The following is a 23327-nucleotide window of genomic DNA, read 5'->3' as shown; positions in this document are numbered from 1 at the left end:
CTGGTGAAATCGTCAGCAAATCAGGACAAAAACCAGAAGTGAAATTCTCTTATTTAATATGCTCTTTCCATTACCCTTCAATGCCTCTCTTGTCAGACTGTCAAATTTTCCCAATTGCTTTTTTGCCCCACAGTTCCAAGGTCTCATTCTGACAGTGAAAGTGAATATTCTGCTTCCAACTCAGAAGATGATGAAGGAGTTGCACAAGAATATGAAGAGGACACTAATGAAGTCATATTGAGCCAAAAGATTCCATCTCAGAATAGAGTAGTTTCAGCTCCTGTTTGTAAAGGAACACCTTCTAAGAAAATGAAAAGAGATAAAACAGTAAGTGGAGACTTTAATCTTAAAGAAAAATTGTGCAGTATCTTAAAGATAAGCTACCCTAAGAAAAGAGATCCAAATGGGGGATTAATATATTTTTTTCCTTTACTTTTCTATATTTTCTCAGTCTTTCACATAAGTGCCCGTATATATTTGTGTCTATTTCTGAACTTTCTGTTCTGGCCTGTCTGCATCCATATTCATGTATCAATGCCATGTGCTAAAGCTGACATCTCAATTCAGTTGTATAAAAAATGAGCTTTTAAATAAATTTTGATTGGATAACTGGAAGCAAGACTTCTCAGTGTATACCTTTTTATATAGTTTTGTTTTTGTAACATTGTTGATATGGTCAAGTCAGTTTAAGTAGTAAGTGAAGTGCTGTGGGTCCATGTTGAGTTGTTTGAAAGAACATTGTAAGCACCATGACCTGAGGAAAGGCTAATTATCTGGTGTTTGGTGTAAAGAATCAGAGCAATGTAGGAAGCCTACTGCTTGAAAGGTTTTCCAGCCCTTCTTACCACCGTGGAGGTTAGTCTAGCCCCAAGTTCGTGGAAGAAGTAGTAAGCCATTTTACTGGAATGGTAGGCAGCTCTTTTTTTTTTTTTTACTCTGCTGTTGAGTTCTTCCTCATTTTCAGTTCCTTAGCTGTACTAATATTAACAGATTTGCTAGGACTGTGTGAGGCAAAATGAAGGTCCTGATCGTTAGCCACCTCCCCCCCTACTTTTTAAGTCTAAATAGAAATTTTATGTTGGAACTTAGGGATCATTTTTGTGAAGACTACTTCAATGTAGTCATTTCTTTTAACTTTTATGATCCTAAGAGTTACTCAGTTTTACTACTAGAATTAAATAGAATTAAGTTTGCTTGGTCCTTAATCTGTATTATCGCTGCAAAAAGAAAATGCTGCCAAATATTTCACATATCTTATTCTGTCTAGTTTTGATATAAATATCTGAAACTAAGAATTGATTTTGCTCTATCCACTTTCAGAGTGATTTAGTAGAAGAATATTTTGAAGCTCATAGCAGTTCAAAAGTTTTAACCTCTGACAGAACACTACAGAAACTAAAGCGAGCTAAACTGGATCAGGTATGTTGCAAGAAACGTTACTTCTACATTTTTTTTTTTTTTATTGTGAGCTAAAAAATATACTGCATAAGCAGCAAATGTGAAGAGTGAGTTTACACAAGCAGAATTATCCTGATAAAATGAAACACAAATTAATGTAACATAACTATTATATGTTTCATTATATGTAAATGGTTCAATAGATTTGAATTCTGTTTGATATACTATAATTACATTTTTTTCTCTACTTTATCATTTCTTCAGGATTTATGATAATCATCAGGGCCATAGTTTTTTTGTTATCCATTAGCATTAATCTCTGTTATTCTTTAACTCATATTCATTGAACTTCACACTGGTCACAAAATAAAGACCTTGACCGGACTCTTTTAGTTACAGACCTTTAGTTACAAAGAACAGAGGGAAGCTGCTTCTTGATATTACAGAAAACCTGTTCGGTACAGTAAGATAAAGTTACTATATACTATGGTTCTGGTATCTCATTTAATAAAAAAATACCAGTTTTTGAGGTATTTTGACTGAGGGTTTTGACTGGTATGTCCCTAACAGAGAAGACAGAACCCATCTGAGAAAGTCTTTGAGTAGAAAGTGGGGTTGATAATCTGAATCAAGAAGAGATGATTGTCATTGGCTCAAAGAATATTGAGACTTTTGGGGCACCTGGGTGGCTCAGTCGGTTGGGCATCCGACTTAAGCTCAGATCATGATCTCACGGTCTGTGAGTTCGAGCCCCGTGTGGGGCTCTGTGCTGACAGCTAAGAGCCTGGAGCCTGCTTCAGATTCTGTGTCTCTCTCTCTCTCTCTGCCCCTTCCCTGCTCATGCTGTGTCTCTCTCTGTCTCAAAAATAAATAAAAACATTTTAAAAAATAATAAAAAATGCTATCTTAAAAAAAAAAGAATATTGAGACTTTTTGCAGTTTTCGAAGGTATACAGGGCTTTTCACAAGAGTTTTCAAGATACGGAAAAGAGGAGAATATAGAGTAAGCTGCCATGAGCTGGAAGACATGATGCTATGTGGTTGTTTTTGTCTTTGTCACCTGGTGTATTGGTATTGAGACTCAGATCAGAGACTGATGAAAACATATCAAGAAGCCAAGTTGTTCTAGGGAGGAGATGGCACTAACATCTACTTAGTGTATAGATTTCTGTATAAGCAACATGGGAGGATAAATGGGTCTAGAGTCAGAACAGGACTTCATAGGACTGAGAGGCAGAAAGACCTCTATTAAACACCTGTTATCAATAATGAGGGAGGGGAAGGTCTTTCAGTGATTGTGGACATAGCTAACCAATATAGTCTCAGTAGCATGTATCATTCAGCATTTATGTTTTCTTTCTCATGTCTGTGGGTCAGGTGGGGGTTGGCCGATCAAGGATTTGCTCCATATGTCTCTCTTCCTCATTGGACCAGCAGGCTAGCTGAGGCATGTTCTTCTCATGACGATGCCAGAGATGTAAGAAGTGGAAAAACACAAGACCTCTTATAGCCTGGGCTCAAAACTGACCCAGTGTCACTTCTGCCTTGTCCTAGTGGTCACAGCAAATCATGTGGCTGCAAAAAAAGTCAAAGAGCAGGGAACTAGGCTCCACCTCTTTAGTGGGAGGCAAAGTCACATGGCAGAGGGTGTGGATATAGGGAAATGGGAAGTATTGGGGCCAATAGCGTGATTCTCCGCAGACACTAAAGTTTGAAATTAAAGTTTATAGATAACTTTCTGGAGTTCACATTCAAGTGTGAGTATGCTCTGATAATTTGCTATAATTGACCTCTGGAAATGATACTAGTGCTTCATCTGCTTTTTCAGAGCTCTAAACTTCAGAAGGAATGAGAGAAAATTTTTAAAACTACCCACTTACCAGTTACTTAGAACTTGTCCTGTTTCTCTTTAAGTGTGTGGATAAGTAAGACCTAAATAGACCCGAGTGCCTGGGATGTTAACTGCAATTCTAGCCTTTAGTATTAAAAGGATATTTTAGGGACACCTGGATGACTCAGTCAGTTGAGCATCTGACTTTGGCTCAGGTTGTGATCTCACAGCTTGAGAGTTCGAGCCCTGCGTGGGGCTCTGTGCTGACAGCTCTGAGCCTGGAGCCTGCTTTGGATTCTGTGTCTCCTTCTCTCTCTGCCCCTCCCCCCCCCCTCTCTCTCTCTCAAAAAAAAAAAAAAAAAAAAAAAGACATTTTTAAATGTCTGGTTTAAAAATAAATAAAAGAATATTTTACCTAAAGGGTAGAATCACGGAAACACGGTAGTGCCAGGGTAAAATGCATATACAGGTTTTTGCTAGGGTTTTCATTCTAAAAAGTGAGCTGTATTTGATTCACCAGCATGAATTTCCAAGTTTTGGGTACAGGGCAGTGTATCTTCCTCAGCTGATTTACATTATTGTTTAAAAAACTTTGCCATACTGGGGCACCTGGCTGGCTCAGTGGAGCATGTGACTCTTGATCTCGGAATTGTGACTTTGAGCCCCACGTTGGGTGTGGAGCTTACTTAAAAGTAAAATCTTGGGGTGCCTGGGTGGCTCAGTCGGTTAAGCGTCCGACTTCGGCTCAGGTCATGATCTCGCGGTCCGTGAGTTCGAGCCCCACGTCAGGCTCTGTGCTGACAGCTCAGAGCCTGGAGCCTGCTTCGGATTCTGTGTCTCCCTCTCTCTCTGCCCCTCCCCCATTCATGCTCTGTGTCTCTCTGTCTCAAAAATAAACATTAAAAAAAATTTTTTTTTAAATAATAAATAAAATATTTTTTTTTTTAAGTTTTTATTTTTGAGACAGAGAGAGACAGAGCATGAATGGGGGAGGGGCAGAGAGAGAGGGAGACACAGAATCCGAAGCAGGCTCCAGGCTCTGAGCTGTCAGCACAGAGCCTGACGTGGGGCTCGAACTCACGGACCGCGAGATCATGACCTGAGGCGAAGTGGGACGCTTAACCGACTGAGCCACCCAGGCACCCCAAAAATAAAATCTTAAAAAAAAAAAAAAACAAAAAAAAACTTTGCCATACTTACCAAAGATGGATTTGTTAGAAGTAGCTTTGATACTTAGAGGAGCAGTGATACAAGTTTATTTTATTAGTGATAATGGTGAATTATAAAGAAACTTTAATGTTTTCTGAGAATTCATATTGTTACCTTAAGCTTTCACATTTCTTCAAATTCATAGGTCTTAAAAAGTCTGTCTGGATTTGTTGTCAAAGCTGGGAGGCAGGTTTAATCATCTCCTCATGGTAATGATCTTTTTAGAAATTAAAGCCTTATATTTGGAATTTATAATCATAGATATGGTTCTAGACAAAAAGTTTTAAGAAAACAAATACTTAAACCGTAAATAGTATGTGTATTCAGTTGATGAACTCATTACCAAGCCTGGTTAAAGTAATATTTCCACTAATGGCCTCTTCTAATGTCTACCTCTAAGGAAATATTTTTAGTTTCTGTTGATTTTGATGTATGTGGTTTGAAAGTGATTTTCTTCCCTCTTTTTTTAAAGCAAACTTTGCGTAACTTACTGAGCAAGGTTTCTCCTTCCTTTTCTGCTGAACTTAAACAACTAAATCAACAGTATGAACAATTATTTCATAAATGGATGTTGCAGTTACGGTAAGTACTATTATTTACATGTCTGTGTGTTAAAATCAAAGCAATCTAACATTTAATTTTCTTTTTGCAATCAACTTGATGTATTTTTACATATAAAATTGTGAAAAAATAGGTGTTTTCCTAATTTGATGACTCAGATGTAGAAATGTCATATTGTATGACTCATCTCAGAAAATCTAGTTTTCAAGAAATGTGTCTAAGTTTATCATATATGAAAGCCATTGGCAAAATAGCCTTTATTAGAATTGTTATTACTTGTAAAAATATTGAAAAATCTAATCTGTCAAGACTGATAAGATATATCAATTAGATTTTTTTCTTTGTTTTTAAGAGAGAGCGCAGGGGAGGGTTAGAGAGAGAAAGAGAGAATCTTAAGCAGGCTCCACGTTCCATGTGGAGCCCCCATGTGGGGCTCAGTCCCATATCCCTGGGATCATGACCTGAACTGAAATCAAGATTCGGACACTTAACCACCTGAGCCACGCAGGTGCCCCTCAGTTACATTTTAATCTAGTTTTCCACAGCAAAGTTTCTAAAAAGAATATATATATATTTTAATCTTATTCTGTATTCATGTGCTATAGATCTTCAGGTTTTTATCTGTCCTATAAATACCATTTTACCATTTTAAAATTATTTCTTTGAATATTTTTTGAATTTTACCATTTTTCAGATACCTCAGGTTAAATTTCAAATTCCCATTAAAACAATTAGAACAATGATTAAAAGGAAAACTTTTTTTTTTACTATAATTACTTTTACACTTTTATTAAAAAGGATCTTAGTATAAGGAAGTGCTTAAAATGTATGGTATTGTACATGTATACTCACAGTTACATAGTCATAGGGATAAATAACAAGTCAGGTCCACCAAGCAGTAAAACTAGAAATTGACACAATTTTCCTCAATTGATCCTGGCTTTCTTTTGCCAGTAATACATCAAAGGGTTATGCCTATCTTCATTGCTAGGACCTCAGCTTCTCCTAATAACTTTTTATAGATTTGTTCATTATAAATTTGTAAAGTAGCTCTTCACTCTGATCCCATCCCGCAGCATCCACCAGTTCCTCCTTCCAGTATGTCAACTCTGATAACTTGTTTGACTTTGCTTCCCAGCCTATACCTCATTCAGCTACTTAACAGAATTGTCGACTCTCTGAATTCCCTTACTTTTTTTTCTGGTGCTGCTACCTTGCACCATCTATCTCTACTTTGGGGGTTATTGCTTTTCTTCTAGGCTCCCCTGCATTGCTACAGAGCATCACATAAATACTGTTTCTGATAGACTTCTATAAACAATCATGGAGTTGAGTTTTAGCTTGACCCCTAGGTGCTTGGTGTTCTAATTCTTCTCATTCACTCTCTGGGCTTTGGTTGCTTTTTGCATGTGAGTAACTCCCATGATTTCTCCAGGCCAGCCCAGATCTCACTCCTCAGCAGCATATACAGGTACATCAGTGTACATTGGAGGGTTTCCATGTTGATGTCCTGTAAATAATTCAATATATATAAAATTTAACTCCTCTTAAACCCCTCATTGCCACCTGCCCCTGCAGCCTGGCACAGTGAAAGTCACTTCATCCACATAGTTGCCTAGGCCAAAAAAAACCAAGTTATTTTGAAATATTCCCTTTCTCTCACCTTCTACATCTAATCACTCTCCAAATCCTATTGATTTGACATGTAAAGCTCTTGATAACTTCTATTTTTCTCCATAACACCTAATTCAAGCTCATCATCTTTGGCAGTTTTCCCCTTCTTCTGTGCATTCGCCCTATTCAGCCAGGGTGAAAATATCATGCTACTTTCCTACTTAAAACCTTTCAGTTAACACCTGACTAGTTACTGTTAAATGGTCATTGTCCTTTAAATAAAATCTAATGTCTTAGTTGACTTAACAAGACCTTTGTGATTTGGCCTCTGCTTACTTTTCCTATTTAATCTATTAAAACTCAGCTTCAGCCTGTACAACTGTTTAGTGCCTTGTGCCTCCTGTTGTTCTCCCTTGCCTCCAGCCATCCATCACCTGAAAGATAATAAGAGCTGGAGAGAAAGTTACTGATGCTGGACCTGTAAGTTTGGTGTACAGATAATAATAAAATTGCGCTTTTACCTTGTATAAGTTGAGAATCAATGTAGTTCTTTAGTCATCCTAGTTCTTTCTGTATTTTTTATAAACTTAAACTAGTTAATTCTAAAAACTTAAGTAAGAGGTACTGAACTTTAATTTCATGAATGCTATCTTTCCTAACAGCCTGGGGTTCAACATTGTGCTTTTTGGTTTGGGTTCTAAAAGAGATTTACTAGAAAGGTTTCGAACCACTGTGCTGCAAGATTCCATTCATGTTGTCATCAATGGCTTCTTTCCTGGAATAAGTGTGAAATCAGTAAGTTTCTAAAATGTTAAAAGGAGCAACATTATATCCCCTGCCATTTGATACCCATACCATTTACATTCTGGAACATTCAAATTTTTTTAGCCTTGACACTAGTAGGATTGCATAATGCTTAAGATCATGTGTTGGGACTCAGGGTTCTAGCTTTGAAACCTCATCTCTGAATTTCCTACTTTGTAACTGATAAATATAGTAAATCTTAGACAAATGTTGGTTTTGTTTACCAAATACCAACAACAGTACTTTTGTGAAGGACAGGATTATGGAAGACTTTGATTTTATTATTGCTTTTATGTCACTTTAGTACTCTAATAAGTAATAGTTTGTAGTTTTATAATGTATCATAGGTCAGTTTTAGTGCAAATGCTTGTGTCCTTTCATCATTTGAAAACAAAAACCTTTTGGTGCTAGATATTAATAATGCAGTATTCCTTTTGAAAAGTGTCTTTAATGTGTGTATCCCATTTCCTTTGATAAATATATAGTTTTCGAATGTTTCCCGTTTTGTTGGAGGGGGGTTATTTTTGCTACCCTCTTATCTTTATGTCTTTGGTATTTTTCCATGTTTCATTTTTGCCATAACTTAATGCCAAAAATGAATTTGATATACTTAAGTACCAGAAGGATTTTTTAAGTGGTTTTTTTAGACTTGATAGGAAATCTAAATTCATCTTTAACTTATAAGAAAAGATTGATTTGCTAGTTGTATTTATCCTATATGATAGAATAAGTAGTAATTGATGTACCTCTTGCACTTTTATGATATAGATCCTGAATTCTATAACAGAAGAAGTCCTCGATCATATGGGTACTTTCCGCAGTGTACTGGATCAGCTAGACTGGATAGTAAACAAATTTAAAGAAGGTAACATGAAGTAGATGCTCTAGTTTTAGGGGGTAAAGCTAAGCATACACATACAGATAGGAGGTCCCCAATTTAAAATGGATTGACTTACCACTTTTGATGTTATGATGGTGCAAAACCAATACACATTCAGTAGAAAACCATACTTGAAATTTTGCATTTTTAATCTTTTCCTGGGCTAGGGGTATGTGGTGCTGCATTCCCTTGTGATGCTGGGCAGTGGCAGCAAGCCACAGCTCCCCGTCAGCCACATGACCATGAAAGTAAATAACTGATATAACCATTCTGTACCCGTACAACCATTGTTTTTCACTTTCGGTACAGTATTCAATAAATTACATAGGATGTTCAACACTTTATTATAAAATAGACTTTGTTTTAGATAATTTTACCCAACTGTAGGCTGTTCTGAGCACATTTAAGGTGGGCTAGGCTAATCAACAAGAATGAAATCTTACCATTTGCATTGACATGGATGGAGCCAGCTAAGCAAAATATTTTGCTAAGCAAAATAAGTCAATCAGAGAAAGACAAATACCATACGATTTCCTTCCTATGTGGAATTTAAGAAACAAAACAGATGAACATATGGGAAGGTGGTGGGGGGAAGAGAAGAAAGGAAAACAAACCACAAGAGACTCTTAACAACAGAGAACAAACTGAGGGTTGATGGAGGGAGGTGGGTGGGGAACGGTCTAGATGGGTGATGGGTATTAAGGAGGGCACTTGTGATGAGCACTAGGTGTTGTATGTAAGTGATGATGAATCACTGAATTCTCCTGAAACCAACACTGTACTGTATGTTAACTAAAATTTAAATTAAAAAAACTAAAAAGGTGGGCTAGGCTAAGCTATGATGTTCAGTTGAGTGTATTAAAAGTATTTTTGACTTCAATTTAGAATGGGTTTATCGGGATGTATGCCCATCTGAGACTGAGGAAGCTCTGTATTATTCTGTACAGGGGATTATTTCAATAACAACACTTCTCTCAATGATGATTTAGATTTCTCAGAAGTAATTTGCCCTTTCTTTTTCCATCAACTTTTTTGTGAACTTCACTTACCTAACAGGAAAGAATTACCCCAAACACCTTGAATTTGTATAACCAAAAGCCTATTATTTCAGAATAGTTTTCAGGTTTTACTTGGCCTGTGTGAAGTGCCCCCAGTTGATACGTGCATCTTTGGTATTTTTATATTGTTTAATATTTTTATAAAACACTTTTCTTCTTTATTCTCAGTAAATATTACTGCATTTGAATAATTTCATATACTAAAATCTGCAGAATGGAAAAAAAGCATTTTTTTTTTTTTAAATAGGCTACATGCCCAACACAGAGCTCAGTGTGGGGCTTGTACTCACGACAGTGAAACCAAGACCTGAGCTGAGATCAAGAGCCGGACACTTAACTGACTGAGCTACCAATGCACCCCTAAAAGCATTTTTTTGTTATTCTTTTGGTGTGAGTGTTTTGGCTATGTGAGCATTTCAGAAAACTAAAAACAAAATTATTTAGGGTCCAACAATTGTCACTTAGTTACTACTTAATAAAAAGGAGTAACTTAAAAAAAAATAAAAGGAGTAACTTAATCTAGAATTTTGGTATTGTTATAAATTGTTTAAAATAGGTGCCTGAGTCATTTTTCATGTATATATTCATTTATGTAATGCATATTTGGTTATTTATATAAAATATATTTGGGGGCGCCTGGGTGGCTCAGTCGGTTAAGCATCCGACTTTAGCTCAGGTCACGATCTCGCAGTCTGCGTGTTCGAGCCCCGCGTCGGGCTCTGGACTGATGGCTCAGAGCCTGGAGCCTGCTTCCGATTCTGTGACTCCCTCTCTCTCTGCCCCTCCCCCATTCATGCTCTGTCTCTCTCTGTCTCAAAAATAAATAAATAAATAAATAAATAAATAAATAAATAATAAAATATATTTGTAATTATATAATTAAATAAAAGTTTTCACATATGGGTATATAATTTGAATATATGTAACTAATTACATAGTTCATAAATATATATAGTGTAATGCATATGATGTAAACATATAATTTTATATAATTATAAAATAGAATTATATGTCTATATAGAATTTAAACACTATTGATTATGGTGGCTTCTAGAATTTAAGGAACCTTGGACTTTCAAAATGTTCTCAGAATCTTTGTTGCTGTAGTCTCTCTTGTCCCTCTAGCCCCAGTGGGAGAGAAATTTACTTACTCTAGTAGGCTTATTGTCCATTATAAATGCTAAATGTCTCATTTCTTACCAACTCCTGAGAGACTTACAGTGGCTTTTAAACATATATAGGACTTCTTCCATCATAAGAAAAGGTTTACCTGATTCTGCTGCCCTTCCACACTGTTTTATTTTGTTTCAGTGATTTCAGAGTTTTTGAAGACATGTCATGCCTTTTTACCTATTTCCTCAATTTCTTGCTTCTGTGCTACATGAACTATATGCTTGATTACCTGTGTAATTTTCTTACTAAACACAGTGGCCTTGGCTCATCCTTTATCTTGATCTCTGCAGTAATTAATGGCGTTGACAGCTCCATCCTCCAAATTCTTCCTTCATTAACCTTTATGATACTATTTACTTCTCTGACTTTCCTGATGCCTTGAGCAATATCCTAAATTTCACTCCCTCCCCTTTTTTTGTCTTCTTTGGCTTTTATGATAATCAGGGTTTTCTATCTTGCCTCTTAATGCCTGGTAAGAACTGTGTCTGTGTGTGTGTGTGTGTGTGTGTGTGTGTGCGCGCGCGCCAGCTCTACTTCTACCTTGCAATGCAACATGCACAGATTTACCTCCAACCCAATATGCATCTTGCACTATTTCCTGTACCTGATTAAAACTGCTTTCTTTATGATGTGATTTGAGCACTAACCATTCCAGTTAAGTGTCTAACCACCCAGTCCCCACAGATTTTCAACCAATTTCCTTAAAACTTTAATAATATGTTGCCTATTTTTGAGAGACTGCTATCTTCTCAAATATATTACATACTGCTATGCAGTAGTTACCCTTGTCCTATACTACTTTGATTTTTTAATTCACAGGCATTTTGTATTGTAAGGATTTTATAAATACTCCTTGTAAATAATAATTGAGTTGTCTTTCCTTTTAGATTCTTCTTTAGAACTCTTCCTTCTCATCCACAATTTGGATAGCCAAATGTTGAGAGGAGACAAAAGCCAGCAAATTATTGGACAGTTGTCATCTTTACGTAATATATACCTTATAGCATCTATTGATCACCTCAATGCTCCTCTCAGTAAGTCTTCCCTTCTCTTTCTTGAGATACCAGTCTTAAAAAATTTTTTACTATTGTAAATCAACATTTTTATTGTTTTTTCAGTACACTTTTTTTGTTGCATGCTTAAAGACATGGGTTGCTAAAAATAAAAGTGTCCTCAATCTGATTTAGAGCATAATTCTTGGAAATAAAATTCAGATTCTAAAGGGGGTATTCATTTCATGAAGGAGGAGAGGCCCAACTATTATATTGGTCTTTTTCTACTCTTTGTAAGTATTGCAACATTGACTTTATGCATTTAATTCAGAGACTTTGTGATGATCCTATAGAAAAAAAAATGTTTAAAACACAAAAAGAACAGTGTTATTAAATTTTTTCAAAAGAATGCCTTGGTGTAGCACTAATATATTTTACTTGTATTCAGCATACAAATAAAGATTCAGATATAGATGTTGACTGACAATGAAATTAGATTGTGAGGTACTGATTTGGATGGAAAAATGGCAAAAATGAAAATTTTTAGGATTCATTTATTTCAATGCTTTCTCATTCTTTCCACTTCCTAGAGTGGAATCTAGTAACATGACAGTATGACAATAATTAATAACTCTTGTTTTCTTTAATCATATGCCGTAGTGTGGGATCATGCAAAGCAGAGTCTTTATAACTGGCTCTGGTATGAAACTACTACGTATAGTCCTTATACTGAAGAAACTTCCTATGAGAATTCTCTTCTGGTTAAACAATCTGGATCATTACCACTGAGTTCTCTAACTCATGTCTTACGAAGCCTTACCCCTAATGCAAGGTAAGAATTAAAACTACAGTTTCTTTTTAAAAACTCCATACATTTTAAGACATGCAGTAGTAGGTTTTAATGATAATAATAAAGTCTCTACTTAGTTTGAAGGATTAAGAGAAATAGTAAAAACTAGTTGGCAGTACTCGGTTATGCAATAGGCAGACTCCTCAACAGTAGTGTCAATATTTTTTTTTCTGAATTTTTATATTTCTAAATTTTTTTTGAGAGACAGAGAGGGCACAAGTCAGCGAGGGGCAGAGAGAAAGTGAGAGAGAGGGGGATAGAGAAGCAGGGCTCACCCAAAGTGTGGCTAGAACTCATGAACCGTGAGATCATGACCTGAGCCACCCAGGCACCCCATTAATTATTATATTTCTAAATAAGACATCTCAAGATAGTGGTCACTGGAGGAAAAAGAATTTTGATTTTACTTAAATCTGAGGGTTATTTTTAATTATATACTGAACATTCTGATTCAAACATGGGGCGCTTCACATGAAATAACTCATTTGATCCTCACAGCTACTCTAAGGTAGATAGCAACGGGCAGAGATTTTGATCCACATCTGCTGGGCTCCAAAGCTCTTGCCCTTAAAGATCTTTGTATAATGTCTCTAGTGGAGCCCTTTCAGCAGCCCCACCAAGAGGTGTATCTGAATTAAGAAATGCTAAGAAAAGCTGGATATGGCATAAACTGGCAAAACATAAAGGGCATGATAACCTATTGAAAAAGGCTTTTAGTACCAGTTCCCCCCCAAAAGAATAGAATTCTAGAACAATTTTTAACAAGATGAAGTGTTTGAAAACAATAAACCCTGTTAAAAATAATTAAGATTTGAAAAGATGAAAAATAGTGTGTTCTTGGATGAGTGGACTGAACATTATAGAGGTAGCAAGTGAGAATGTATTGGACCTATAAATTAATCCAAACATCGATTTTTCTTGTGTTTTAAATTTGACAGAAAAATGCAAAGTTTCTTAAAGCAGATGAGACTAGCAAGGTCTTTTTTTTCTCCCAAGAGCAATGGACACATCTAGTCAGGATGGTACAATAGTTTTCACACTTTTAATTCATCCCCTTTTGTTCCAAACACATAGCATTAATAGATAAAATATAAAAGGACCAAAGGAAAAACAAAAAAAGATTATAGCCTGACTGAAAATATGAACATCTCAATGAAGCAATCATAGAGCAGTGAGAGAATGGAAGCCACAGCCCAGCTGTGTTCTGGATGTAAGAGCAGCAAAGGCAGTTGGGAGTCTGACTTATGTGGGGTAACAGTAGTAGGACAATACCACATACTGTCCAAACCCAGACATTTCTGTTCAGGACAAATGCTAAACCAGACAGGATGGTAGATATGAAAAAAAGCATGTAAAACAATATAGTACTGTAATACTTTATGTATTATGTAGTATTGTAATACTCTATGCATATGTCATTATGGTTAAATTTTAAAATGTGCACAGAAATGAGAAATACCTAATTCAGGATAGTACAGACTGTATAAAAGAAGGGAGGGGAAAAACTAGGGGATGGGATAGGCAAAAACTTTCATATCTTTTCATTCTAGAAAAATTTTTCCCATTTATTTTTTTTTTATGTGTTTGCTTTTTTAAAAACTTTTGGAGTATTCACAGAAGGCTACAAAGAAGTGTCCAGGAAAGTCCTGAGTACTCCTTTCCCAAATACCTCCCATCACAGTGCAGTATTAAAACCAAAACCAGACATTGGCAAAATCCATAGAGCTTATTCAGATTTCACCATGGACATGTGCACTCATTTGTATGTGTGCAAGTGTATGCTTATAGCCCTTGCAGTTTAGTCACATGCGGAGCCTTACATAACTATAGCCACCACAGTCAAGATACTCAGCTGTATCGGTACCACAAGACTGCCTCATGTTAGCCCTCAATTACTGATTTTAATTAATTTTGTTACTCTGTAAAGCTGCTTTGTAGACCTGAAGATTAGTATTGTATTAGTATTGAAATATGCATTAAATTGGTACCTAATCAAAATTTCTATTAAATTGCAATAGAAAAAGGTTTCAATCTTCTTATGTTTATACTGTTAATGGACTATTGCAAGTTGCTGTGTATGAAGGTGGGAATCCATACAATATAAGTACAACGTTAAATAGGACTCTGCTCTAATGCAAGCAGTTTTTAGTTTGGCATACTTAAATGTCTATGTATTAGCCTCCAACGCTTTTTTTTTTTTTTTTTGAGAGAGAGAGTGAGTGCGAGTCGGGGAGGAACAGAGAGAGAGGGAGGGAGACACAGAATCCGAAGCAGGCTCCAGGCTCCGAGCTGTCAGCACAGAGCCCAATATGGGGCTCAAACCCACGAGCCGTGAGATCATGACCTGAGCCAAAGTCGGACGCTTAACCGACTGAGCCACCCAGGTGTCCCTGATGCTTTTTTTTTGTAACTATGAAATTTTGTTTCATTCTGCAAACTCCTATATTATTTAGTGTTTACTTGGTATGAATGTGATAAAAAAATCTTAACATTTAGCTGTGTAGTCAGTGGCAGTATCTAGTTCTAACATGGTCAGATGATCCAGAAACACTTATGTGATTATTTTCTAGATCATCTTAAAAATGAAAATGTAAAGATTTAAAATTTTTGCCACACCCAAGGACTCCTGAAAATCTCAGGGTGTGTAACATGCTTCCAGCCCCATAATTCGACTTTGTGCAGTCTCTTGTAGAAATTGAGATGAAAGAATATGTACAACTTAATGTGGAGTTATTTTTAATAAAATTGGAAGTAAACATCCAAAACAGGTAGGGCAATGGTAACTGTGCGGTACACGATATGACAGATGAGCAGCCATTAAAAATTTAGGAAGACTTTTTAATGATATGGGAAAATCAGTAAGTGAAAAGGTGAGATATAAAATGGTATATACTATATATAAATGCATGAATTTGTGTTTCCACCCTGCTTTATTCTACAAAGATTTGAGAAGGCAGCATACATAAATATGATTTCCACATCAAATGTTTGTGGTTGTTATTTTAGGGTTACGGGATTAATATTCTGTTTACATTTTATTATATATTCAAAATTTTCTAACCTGAACCAACCTGTAGCCTTCAAGAAAACTCCTAGATTTTCCTTAAAAGTCTATAAAAAAGCTTCTCTTTTTTAAGTAGGCCAGGTTCCTTGGAGAAAAGAACAGAAGAGAGTATGTATAAGCCAAGTATTTCAAATTATCTTTGTGTATTTTACTGTCACCTTTTGATGTTAACGTTCTGGATTTGAATTTTTTTTTTCCTTAGGGGGATCTTCAGGCTACTAATAAAGTATCAACTGGATAACCAGGATAACCCTTCTTACATTGGTATCCAATATTTATAATATTAAATTGTTTGACTTTGTTTCACCCCATAAATTCCTTTTTCTGGAATCTAATAATAGCACTGCAGTGTTTCAAAGGAGCAAATAAATGGTTTGGTCTGTGATCAGTTTGTCTGCCACATAGCACATTTTCAAGAAGCCCCACAGATAACACCGCTTAACGCACTGTTTGCCAATGCACATTGAAAGACCCCATCTGGCCGCCTTTTTTTTTTTTTTTTTTTAATGTTTTATTTATTTTTGAAAGAGAGAGAGAGCAGGGGAGAGGCAGAGAGAGGAAGACAGAGAATCCCAAGCGAGCTTCATACTCACCGTCAGTGCAGAGCCCACGAGCCTCAAACTCACAAACTCTGAGATCGTGACCTGAGCCGAATTTGGGCGCTTAACCAACTGAGCCACCCAGGTGCCCCATTTCCAGCCTATTTTTAAATTTCCTATGGTAGTAACTGTGGACATGTGTCTACGGATAACATATTTCATATGCTGGGCATCTTAGCAGATTTTCTTCCCCTTGGGTAAAACCGTTAACTTAGATAAATATTTTAATAATCGTTCAGCTCTCCTGACTTACTAGTTCCTTCTTTAAAAGTCAGCGTTATTCACGCATTTAAAACTGCCCAGAGTTAGGTTTTACTTGGTCAGTTGACTACTTTCAACCAATCAGTTCTCTTTAAAAATAGATATATCTAGGGGCGCCTCGGTGGCTCAGTCAGTTAAGCGTCTGACTTTGGCTCAGGTCATGATCTCACAGCTTGTGGGTTCGAGCCCCGCGTCAGGCTCTGTGCTGACAGCTCAGAGCCTGGAGCCTGCTTCGGATTCTGTGTGTTTCTCTCTCTCTGCCCGTCCCCCACTCACACTCTGTCTCTCTCTCTCTCAAAAAATAAATAAAACATTAAAAACAATTTGTTTTAAATAGATATATCTAAGTCACGGTGTATAATAATTAAGTTTTCTCTAGTTCGTTTCTTCCAGAGGTACTTAAAACTGACTACTTTGGTATACTGTGGCAATAGCACTTTTTTTCTGTGTTCTTTGGAATGGGTAACCATATATGGGGTGACGTCTTAATTGCTAACTTATGTTCACATCTCCTTTTGAACTCTCTAGGACTTTCTTTTCAAGATTTTTACCAACAGTGTCGAGAGGCATTCCTGGTCAATAGTGATCTGACACTTCGGGCCCAGCTAACTGAATTTAGGGACCACAAGCTTATAAGAACAAAGAAGGTGAGACTGCTGTTACAGATTATATGCCAGGAATACCTTATCTCTTGTTTAGTTAAGGATAAGTATGCCTTTGAGTCAACTTTAGGAAACAAATAGAGGTTCCATGATGGGTCACAAGGATCCATTTAGGCCATGTACCATTTAAGTTCTATAGATTAAGTTCTATAGAAAGAAGTACTCAGCTTCAGAGCAGAAAACTTAGCCAGGGTAACAGACCATTAGAAATATAAGTCATATAATTGTATTCCCTTTTCCCTCTTTTTCTTCTATCACATCAACAATTGAGTCTACATGGAGCACTAACTACATATCAGATATTGCACTAAGTATTAGGATACAGTAGTAAGCAAAAACCGAATTTCTTTTCTGATGGAGCTTAAAGTCTAATGGAGGAGATGGGCATTTGTCAAATAATCACACACATGTCAATTTTTAATTGTGGTTAAGTCCTATGATCAGAAGGGTACATGGTTCTGAAAGACTGTAATATGTGAATCCGACCTAATTATGGTTATCAGACCACTGAGCTGAGATCTCAAGGAATATTGGGAGATAACTGGTCAGAGAAAAACAAGGCCAGCATGGCACAGAATGAGAGGCTGAAAAGACAATGGTATACTGCTTTTAGGCCACGGAAAGGACTCTAATCTTCATTTGAAGATTAAGGCAAGTCATTAAAAAAATTGTTCTGACTCTGGTTATGCAAAGTGGAATGGGGCAGGGTGAGGTGGGAATTGCTAAAAGTCAATTCCCAGAGACCAGTTAGGAAACTGTTAGTAGTCTGGGTGAGATGATGGTAACTTGATTAGGATGAAGAGAGAAAAGGGGTTGGAATCCAGATATACTTAGGAGGTAGAACTGACAAGAATTGATAATAGGTTGGATGTGAGAACCAAGGGAAAGTGTAAAGAATGATTTCTGGTGCCTGGTGTGCATAACCAGAGAGATGGTAAGATCACTGGATGAGAAACATTTTTGGGTAGACAGATCATAAGTTTGTGATTGCAGTATATTTGAACTTACTCTTTAAGATTCTTTCGAGATTTGCAAATGGAGATGTCAGCTAGGCAACTGGATATCCTGGGACAAGAAACCAGAGGAAAAATTGGGCTAGAGATAGAAGACTGATCCTTGCATATTTAGGTTGTAATGGAAACCAGGCATTGGTAGGACTATCATGAGAGAGGACATACAGTGAGATTAGGAGGCCAGGAACTAAGCCCAGAAGTGTGACATTTAATGGCTAAGTAGAAGATAAGCTTGTAGAGGTGGGAATAATAGCCAGACAGCCAGGAAGAAAAACAGGATATGATGTCACAGAAGCCAAGAGAGGCATGTTTTAAGAAAGAACAGTCAGCAGTGCCAGGTTCTGCAGACAGGCCAAAAAGATGAAAACCGACAATCTGTATTGGACTTAGGAATAAGGAATTCCTTGGTGGTCCAAGCAAAAGTTCTTTTGATGACATATAATGGTGGTAGTAGCTAGGTTGGACTGGGTTGAGTGAAAGGTGAAGAAGTGGAGACCACCAAATATTGATGACTCTTCTGGAAAGGTACAGAGGTTGGGTGATAGAAATGAGAGTCTAGTGAGGGTTATTTTAAAAAGGTGAGATACCTGGGGGACACCTGGCTGGCACAGTCAGTAGAGCATGGAACTCTTGATCTCAGAGTCATGAGTTCAAGCTCCACGTTGGGGGTAGAGATTACTTTTTTAAAAAGGGGATTAGGGGAGATACCTGGATAAAAGAACCAAGAAATCAGTATGTAAAATTCTAGAAAGACCAGGAGGGTAAAGAAATCTACTTACTCTCCAGTCTTTCCCACTATGAAGTGGTTTAACTATGAATTCAGTGTATTTAAATATATATGCCTGCCCTTTTGCCTTAATCTTTACATTTCCATATTTATGTAAAATATTAAATCTATTTTTCTGTTTAACCTACAACAAGATTCACATATATCTTTACAAATGACTAACATCCAGGGTATTCTCACATCTTTTAGGGAACTGATGGAGTAGAATATTTGTTAATTCCTGTGGACAATGGAACATTGACCGATTTCCTGGAAAAGGAAGAAGAAGAGTCTTGAAGCTGCCCTTTACTCTTCTTCTGTAGAAGGGTTGTTGGACCCCAGCTGCCACTCCTCTAAAGTGTTGTGTTTACATCTAACATTAGACTCTTTTTTCCAGTGTATAAGACTTAAAATTAGGAGGGGGAATGTCATCGATTAGAACCTTGATTAGCCTGGCTGGTGTACCATCTCTAGTACTATGCAGTGGTCCTCAAGTAGGAGAAAACGTGCCTTTCATTCATTACCTCTCTGGAGACTTCATGCTGGAATGAACAGTGTGCTCAGGGACTATTTGGAGCTGGTTGTTTTTGAATTCTTTTATACTAGAGATGATATTATTCCTAATTTTTTGAGGGCCTTTTAAACACCCCCCCAGAGCTGATTGTTTGCAAATGTGTTTATTCTAGAGTATGGAAGTACAAAAACATTGGCATCACATAAATCTACTTTATTTGCTCTTCTGTCAGAGCTGATGAGTATAAAGGAGAAGGCAGATCATCTCCCTGTTCTTGAAAGGCTTAACAAAAGGTGTGTAAGACTGGGGAAGAGTAGGTGATGTCGCTTTCTCCTTTTGGATTTAGATTACATGCTGGTGGGGGTAGGGAGGAAGAGGGCATGACACTATTTCGTTGGGACAGTGGGAAAAGCATAATGAGTATATAAGATGTGTACCCACCTTAGAAAGCACATGAACAATAATCATGGTACTTGGAACAATATCTGTGCCATCATCCTCATGACACAAGTGAGAAGCCAGGCTACAGAAACACAATCCTGAATTACATTTTAGTCATTGTTTTCAAGAAAACAGAAAATAAAAATTCAGTTATTCTTCTATTGACATTTTTTCTTCAGTAACATGCAAGTGAGTAGCATATAAATGGCTGCTTTAATCTTGATTTCTCTATCAAGTAGACCTAAAACTCACTGTAAGACTTTTCAGTTTTTTTCTTAATAATTTCAAGCCTTCGAAATATTTACACAAGTCTTTTTCCTTAGGAAAGAGAAAAAGGCTAACCTTGGCCACTGGTCGGCTTGTAGTCTTCACATACTCCCTTAAAATTATTATTTCATACTTGGAAAAAAATTCTTCATTGAAATACCACTGTAATAAGATAGAAGTAAAAAATGCTGATGCAGTACATACTTTAACTTGTAAACCCCTTTCATGAAAATATTTCCCTAAATGCTCAGAGTTGGAAGTGATTTATTTGTGCCATCTAATTAATTTTGTTAAATCCACATGAGAGTTTAGTCTTAAATATAATCAAAATATTTAAACAAATCTGTACATGAATTTGATTCTAAAAATTTTTGTCACCGAAGGATATTCAATGAAAAGTGAGTTTTCCTTCCAGTCCCTATGCCAACCAGTGATAGGAGTTTATTCCTCCAGAGGTATTCTATGCACATGGAAGAATATGTCTATATCTCCTTTTAAAAACACAAATGGTAGCATATGATTTGTACTGGTTTGCACCTTGCTTTTTTTGCTTAATGTCTAGTTTATAACTTATAGTATTATAAAGTATATAAAATCTTTAATGACCTAATATGCAAGTTTTGCATTTGCCCTTAAATATCTACTGGTTTATTTTTATAGTTTTTGTGTCCATACTACTTGCAAGCAGTTATGTGTCAATAGTCTATTAATAAATAAAAAGCCAATTTGGATAGAATCATTTTTTTAGTACTGATTTTTTACTAAAAATAATTAGAAGTCCTTCAAATATTTTATAAGTGCATCTTACAGACCTGATGAAGATCTTAGCAGAATTATTCTACACTCTTCATTTACTTGTCTCAGTATTGATGTTCCTTATACTGTCAGTGAAGAGCTTGACTGCTAAGGCTCCAACTTCTGTTGTTACTTGCTTCTGACAAGAAATAACAGACCTGAAAAACTTGATTTTTTCTGGCTGCTCTTAATAAAATGGCCAAATAATACAGGCCCAAAAAAGGCACAAGGGATGGGAACAGGCATTCTTACACTCCACAAAAGTTGATACAACGCTGAATCCCTGATGCAGAGTGCACTAAATCAGCTCTTGTGATGCTCTAAAAACTGACTTTCTTAGCATGTTTGTCATTTTAATACATGAACATTTCATTCATATAAAATCAGTTTAGGAGACAGCTAATAGATTTTTTTTCTTTATCTTTTAAAAAAGTTACTTACTTTAGAAGTCTTTGTTGTCCCCCTGATTCAAATGTGGAGCCAGTAACATTGTTCAGAATGTATTTTCCTACATTCTAGGTGAGAAGACTCTTCCAGCCTAGTCCTGAGTAGCCAACAGGTGACAAAGTCATGAGGGTCTGCCTTATCACAGACTGGCCTCTAAAACTAAGGGATAAAAAAAGTGTTATGCAAATGACTTTGTTCTAGGCTTTCTACAATTACTTCTCCCTTAGGAGAGTCTCCTACATTTTTTCAAATTGCTGCTAAAACATTTTTAATCCATGTTTGTTGAACGCTCATTACACAGAAGGCTCTATGCTAGAACAGGAGTTTTAAGGACATGAAGGTCAAGTACAGAATATCTATTATGAGATTTTAATAGCATTAATAGTATCCTTACTATGCTGAATAAAATAAACTTGAAATAACTGATGCTGTAGACAATATGACATTAAATGTGAGTATAATAAAAGAAAACTACAAAATTTTCATAATTTTGGCATGTAGCACACTTTGGCCTCAAGCCCTCCCAAGTATTCATGTCACCATTGTTACTTTTCCTACCTCAAGTGTAGTCCTCAAGATGGCAGCAGCAGTATCTCTTGGGAACTCAAATGCCTGGGCCTTACTCAAGCATCTGAATCAATCTGCATTTTTTGTAATGCATTTTTTTTTTACATTTATTCATTTTTCAGAGACAGAGCACAAGTGGGGGAGGGGCAGAGAGGGAGACACTGAATCCAAAGCAGGCTCCAGGCTCCAAACTGTCAGCACAGAGCCTGACGCAGGGCTCGAACTCATAAACCATGAGATCATGACCTGAGCCGAAGACAGACGCTTAACCGACTGAGCCACCCAGGTGCCCCTTTTGTAATGCATTTTTAAACTACATCTCCAGATGTTCTTGTGCACATTCAAGTTTGAAAAGCAATGATAACACCTTAAAGTTAACAGTTCAGAAAATTTGACAAGCGAAAATAAAGAATTCATCTTCAGTAGTACTTTATGTTTTAAAAACTACAGAGGATATATTTGGGAGTACTTTTAGTTACTTAAAAATGCTAGCATGCCAGTAAAGAAACTTAAAAAAAAGTGACATTACTACTACAATTTTTAAAGCTTATTTTGAGACAAAGAGACATGACAAGTTGAGAGGGTAGGGGTGGGGAGCGGGGAGATTGCCAAGCAGGCTCCACACTATCAGCACAGACCTGATGCGGGGCTCAGACTCAAACGGCTAGATCATCTTGACCCCAGCAAAATCAAGAGTCGGACACTTAACCAACTGGGCCACCTGGGCACCCTAATGTCATTCTTTAAAAAAAAAAAAAAAAAAACTCTTTAGCAATAAGTATGTCCAATCATGAATTCTTCGATCCATTAAATCCCCTCTGGAACTCTATCCAAAGGAATTAATCCACAACCTTCAGCATGAGTAACTGTTAAAGTGTGCCATAAAGAGAAAAAAAGTTTGAGAAATTACTGGCCCCAAGCTATTTCTTAAGTACCATCTCTGACAATACCTTTCATGCCTCCTGCTTTCTGCCCTGACAAGTGAATTAATTACTTGGGCTTTTTCAATGCATTGTGTGGTTCCTCTTTACTTGGTGTTTGTTCACGCTGTACCTCTTGACTGAAATCTATCCCCATTCCTCAGATAACTTTCCCTGTAAGCCCTCTGCATATCCTTAGCATAGTTAATTACAATATACTCTAAAATATTATCCAAACTTCTGTCCTATTCTCCCCACTTCTTTATGGGCCCAGCACATAGAACACAATGACTGAGGCAAATGCCATTAAGATGGTCTCTCAAAGCTGTCTGCTATCTCATTCTCTCTACTTTGGTGTCAACCATCCCTCATCCAAGCTTTCTACTTGGGCTTCTGAATCTTTTCTGGTTCTCCTCCCACCTCCTCTCTTGGCTCCTCCTCTGACTCTAACTGGGGACATTTCTTAAGGCTCAGTCCTATCGAGTTACTTCTGCAGTGAATCAATATTACAGCAAACCACCAAGAATAATTTGTGAGTCAGGATCCCAAATCCTCTGGGCGATGATTGGTAGGAAAAGGGTCCTACAAAAGAAAATGTAAAATCCCTTCTCAGCATTTTACAAGATTTGCTTTCATTATTA

The 23327-nt window shown here is 36.7% G+C and overlaps 1 protein-coding gene and 1 long non-coding RNA gene across 5 annotated transcripts in view; one reads left to right on the top strand and one right to left on the bottom strand.

The window, feature by feature from the left end:
- Positions 1 to 20693, top strand: part of ORC2 (origin recognition complex subunit 2) — a 44880-nt gene extending 24187 nt beyond the window's left edge. For 3 of the 4 annotated variants that reach the window (XM_086719241.1, XM_086719242.1, XM_086719243.1), the window contains 10 exons: positions 134 to 327; positions 1321 to 1419; positions 4911 to 5020; positions 7276 to 7408; positions 8186 to 8282; positions 11416 to 11562; positions 12181 to 12352; positions 15637 to 15698; positions 16823 to 16941; positions 18946 to 20693. In XM_086719241.1, coding sequence (XP_086575367.1) covers positions 134 to 327; positions 1321 to 1419; positions 4911 to 5020; positions 7276 to 7408; positions 8186 to 8282; positions 11416 to 11562; positions 12181 to 12352; positions 15637 to 15698; positions 16823 to 16941; positions 18946 to 19032 — 1220 coding nt within the window. In that variant the 3' untranslated portion in view covers positions 19033 to 20693. The remainder of the gene's footprint in view (positions 1 to 133; positions 328 to 1320; positions 1420 to 4910; positions 5021 to 7275; positions 7409 to 8185; positions 8283 to 11415; positions 11563 to 12180; positions 12353 to 15636; positions 15699 to 16822; positions 16942 to 18945) is intronic. The other variant, XR_015255434.1, reaches the window with a different exon arrangement.
- On the bottom strand, positions 5238 to 12187 carry LOC147578621 (uncharacterized). Its single transcript, XR_015255435.1, has 2 exons — positions 8164 to 12187; positions 5238 to 7388 (listed from the first exon to the last, which is right to left on the bottom strand). It is a non-coding gene; the product is annotated as an uncharacterized LOC147578621 (long non-coding RNA).
- Positions 20694 to 23327: the final 2634 nt, after the last annotated feature.

Source organism: Puma concolor, chromosome C1 (assembly GCF_028749965.1).
Source record: "Puma concolor isolate L17-30 chromosome C1, mPumCon1.1.hap2, whole genome shotgun sequence".
Lineage (NCBI taxonomy): Eukaryota > Metazoa > Chordata > Mammalia > Carnivora > Felidae > Puma > Puma concolor.
The sequence above is the reverse complement of the archived record's forward strand: the minus strand, read 5'-3'. Positions and strand labels throughout refer to the sequence as shown.